The 4,053-nt window shown below is 43.2% G+C and overlaps 2 protein-coding genes across 3 annotated transcripts in view; one reads left to right on the top strand and one right to left on the bottom strand.

The window, feature by feature from the left end:
• The window catches only part of LOC118409572 (annexin A5-like), a gene marked incomplete in the record, with an annotated part of 13,662 nt that overhangs the window by 4,343 nt on the left and 5,266 nt on the right, over positions 1–4,053 (top strand).
• On the bottom strand, positions 1,640–4,047 carry LOC118409573 (fibrinogen-like protein 1). Of its 2 annotated transcripts, XM_035810689.1 has the most exons (3): positions 3,699–4,047; positions 3,202–3,298; positions 1,640–2,594 (listed from the first exon to the last, which is right to left on the bottom strand). In XM_035810689.1, the coding sequence occupies exons 1-3, from the start codon at positions 3,705–3,707 to the stop codon at positions 1,846–1,848; spliced, it is 855 nt and encodes a 284-aa protein (XP_035666582.1). In that variant the 5' UTR covers positions 3,708–4,047; the 3' UTR covers positions 1,640–1,845. The 2 variants fall into 2 exon arrangements, with proteins under 2 accessions (XP_035666582.1, XP_035666581.1); XM_035810688.1 differs by having other exon boundaries at positions 3,202–4,047.

The following is a 4,053-nucleotide window of genomic DNA, read 5'->3' as shown; positions in this document are numbered from 1 at the left end:
CGCAGGCAAGGGGGGTCGGGGCCCCGTCACGCTTGCCATAACTCGAGAGTACGTTGGTAGATTGTGCGGATATTTGGTATGTTTGTAGGTCTAGCTAAGACCTCTAATGACTACTAGTAGATTTTGGGGTTACCTAGCGGTTTGTTACGGTACTGTCGCGGAACTTTCAGTTTTGTATCTTTTGATCTGAAGACGATACTATTACCAAATTGGAGTGGTGGGTTTCTTTTAGGCTGGCAAAGAAGGGATAGAGGTGTGGGACGCCTTGCAGCTTTTTCGAGAAGTGCAGGGGCGTTTTGTCGGAAAGGTGGGATCGGCAAAAGACAAGTTGGTATGGGTGGATTGGCATGACTTTTAGGTTGTAAGTGGCTTAGGTCAAATGTTTAGACATTAATGATGTTAGTTTAGACTTAGTTGGCATGAAGCCATGATTAACAAGAGCAACTGTACTAGAACTGTACTTGATTTTCGTAATGGAGGGTTTAAACGTCAAGTGCAAAACGTTAAAGTGTGTACATTACTTCTTGAAGTCAAGTTACCTAAACGTGCACATTTAAAAATTTGTAAAAAAAACTTTTTAATCTGAATATGTCTGTCTCCATGTTAGGATGGTCCCTGCTTTGGTCAGTGAGGAATTTAAACAGCAGCATTGACTGTGACATGGTGTATTTTTGTATTCTTGTGTTTTATCACACATATATCATTAAGCCTCGGAGCACTTTCGCTAAAAACCCAACAACACAACCGCACTTAGTGAAGTTCATACGTTACTATAAACCAAGATATCACCGGCTAAGGAATTTACATCCTTTGTTTGAAATGAAAACATTGCTTTCAGTCAACATCCTATAGCATCAATTATAAAGTTTTGGAAACTTGCCAAATAGTGCTTCAGCCACTACATTGCAGAGGAAACTGGCAAAGATGTTTTCAAGCTTTATCATCTTGAAGCACTTAAAGTGCGCCCGATTTTGCCATACATACGACGTACGGTGTTAACTGTAGCGCATGAAGTCCCCATAGTGGTAAATACGAGGGGCGGTCAATAAGTAATGCCCCTGACCCTTTTTCCATAGCAGGAGATTAATGAAACTTGGCACAGTTATTAGTCTTTCTCTTCATAGGAACCACCCAGAGTTATGCATTTCTCCCATCGTTTGATGCAGCTCTGGACACCGTTTTTGTAGGACACCCCAGGTTGGTCCTCCAACAGATGCCTCATCAATGGCAGAAGAGGGACGACCAGGTCTGGGAGCTGTTTCCACAGACTTCCGGCCATGTTTTAATTCAGGATGCCAGCGTTTTACAAGGTCATATGATGGGGCATCATCACCATAAGTTTCTTTCATTTCATCAAAAGTCTTCTTTGGTGTGCGTCCTTTGAAATACAAAAACCGGATCACTGCGCGACACTCAACTGGTTCCATTTCACACATGGTCCATTTCGCACCTGACTCAGTTCAAACACCAGTAAATCATAAACCATAATTAGTTCAGAGCTGTTTTTTGCAACATAACCTATAAAGATATGAATCATTACACATACAAAATTTCATTTAGATCAGACGACTGAAAATGGGTCAGGGACATTACTTATTGACCGCCCCTCGTAGCACGATGTATCGATCGGGGCCATGACCGCACACATGTACATGTATGACTCAGGACGCAGTGTACTTAACACAGCAGAATTCCTAGCTTTGAGATTCCTGCCTTTCACAATGATCATGATATTCCCAACACATGAAATACATGTACATTTGTGCATGTGAAGCTGGCATTAATGTTTGCAAGTCCTACAGAACTGCGTTGCATCGAGCAACGTTCTTTTACGATATCGTAAAGTTACAGATTGCGTTTAAAGTTTCGAGGCCGCACCATCATCTTGGTGGTTTTCAGTGAGTACCAGTAACCCTTCCAGTGCTGCCAGAAGACCCCCCGCCCTGTGTCCTGCCCGTTATAGTCATCTAGTTGGTAGTAGGGGCCGTTCAGGGTGGAGTCAGCACAACGGTAATACCACCAGCCTGCTGAATTCCGCTGAGCACAGTCGGTAGCAAGCATAGCATCATTGTCCACGTCTCTGGCACTGAACCTCCTACCATCACTGTCACTCATAGAGTCCCCGGCATCCCCACTGTAGCCCCCTATGTCCAGTCTATACTCCGTACCCTCATCCCCGATGCTAAAGGTATCATATATAGCATAAGCAAAATTACCTTCCCAATCCCCTACCTCCACATAAAGTTCATAACTACCCTGTGTTGTCAAGGCGTGGATTTTATCCAGTCCAAGCCAGTGTTCACCCGTGACCCTGCCAAACCCATTTTTGTAGTCTGCCCAGTTTCTGTTAAAGTTGACCCTTCCATCAAACCTCCTCTGTATGGCGGTCCAGCCGCCGCCATCTGTAGTCACGTCACAGTAGACCTCAAACTGGTCAGGGACAGACTGTGGTTTGATGTAGAAGACTCCGTTTTGCGTTGTGCTGATCGCGGAGAGGTGGGGGTAAAGGGCGGCGCAGTCCTCAAAGGTAGGCGTACCGGGGAGAGGGTCGTTCCTCTGGGCTTTAACGTCCACATGGTGGTTCAACCTGTCTTCTGTAGATACATTCAACATACATGGTACATGTAATTGAATATTTTCTTTATTGTCAAGTTATATTCTACACTGCATATAGCTACATGTACACAGCTGTACATGTATATTATTAACTCCATATGCATGTGTGGCATCGTATGGCTATGGTTAAAGATATGGTTATTGAATCAAAGGGTTCTGGGTTTAAAACCTCTGACATTCCCCGGTATGTGCGCTTCATTCAGGTGAAAATGAGTACCAAGCTTTGGATAAGATAGTAGATGAAGGTCCCTTTAGGAGCGCATGTGACCAACCGGGTACCGTACTAATTGAAATAATAGAAATCCATCTCGGTATGAGTGGATCAAATCTTAGTCCTCATCCTCATAAGGTTTAGCTCATAGTAAAGTGTAGGGCATGCCGATTCTGGCTTCACCCGCGTCTTTTGGAGGGGACGTAAAATGGGGTCCCGGGGTCACCTGTTCGCGTATACATGTCTGGAGCACATTGAAGGAGAAGGGCTCATAACCCCTTCCTTTAAAAGCCCTGCTAACTGAAACTGCAATACAAATTACTGATATATATGAGTCACGGGGCACTACAAGGTTGCGAATGAACCAGTAATACCTTGAGCATCTTGTTGAGAAATCTCGGCAGAAAAGGTGACATCACCCCAGCCACCACCAACAAGCAACACAACAGTCATCAGGCTGAAGAGTAGAGTCTGAAAGGATGCCATACCAAATGGTGACTTAAAAGTAGTGACTCTATACTAGCTAATTTGACCGAACTATAGTTGTAGTAAATGTCGTACATGCACAGACAGAAGATCTGGTCAAGGTGTTACATCTAGTGTTTTCCCCACAATGAGTAAGTCCATTTTCAGTTTCTTGCAGTCGGCTTGGTTTAATTTGTACACAAAGGAACTTTTTTAAAAACCAAAAAGAGGTTACTTTGTATTTGTATACAAAGTAACCTTTTTTAAAACCAAACCGACTGCAAGAAACTGAAAATGGTAGTCATTGTGGGGAAAAACACTAACGTTAGATGCATTGAGTCAAGAATACCACGCTCACGGTCAACGCTTTTAAGGCTTATTCAAAGATCGTAGTGTCATGACTTACCCTGACCATGGTGGCAAATCTGTGATCCTTTTTCACACTAGAACAAGCTCAAATTGTGATCTCTGACTTGAAGGCAAACCCACTGGCTTTTTATCCACTCTTATCAACGGGGAATATCTACTAATGTTGTTGTATGTAGCATTGGTAATGGATGGTATAACGCCATCTACTTAACGTGTTTTAAAGTTTGTAGATTTAGCGCTTGAAGTTTTTGCATAAACTTTTTCATTTGCCGAAGCTTGTCCATCCGAATATGTCTGTCTCCATGTTGAACAATGATGGCATTCTTGACTCAACGACAGTAATGACAAGGACGTCCGTCAGGCCATGTTCTGACCAAAACTGTATATGTTTA

The sequence above is a fragment of the Branchiostoma floridae genome, chromosome 2, assembly GCF_000003815.2.
Source record: "Branchiostoma floridae strain S238N-H82 chromosome 2, Bfl_VNyyK, whole genome shotgun sequence".
In the NCBI taxonomy this organism is placed as follows: Eukaryota; Metazoa; Chordata; class Leptocardii; order Amphioxiformes; family Branchiostomatidae; genus Branchiostoma; species Branchiostoma floridae.
Note: the sequence above shows the minus strand (reverse complement) of the source record. Positions and strands in the feature narration are given on the sequence as shown.

Bases quoted from the DNA above. Each gene is read 5' to 3' on its own strand.
- LOC118409573 (XM_035810688.1), bottom strand. From the start codon at position 3,313: ATGGCATCCTTTCAGACTCTACTCTTCAGCCTGATGACTGTTGTGTTG. The intron at 2,595-3,201 runs GTATTACTGGTT...ATGTATCTACAG, and splicing joins TTCTCAACAAGATGCTCAAG to AAGACAGGTTGAACCACCAT.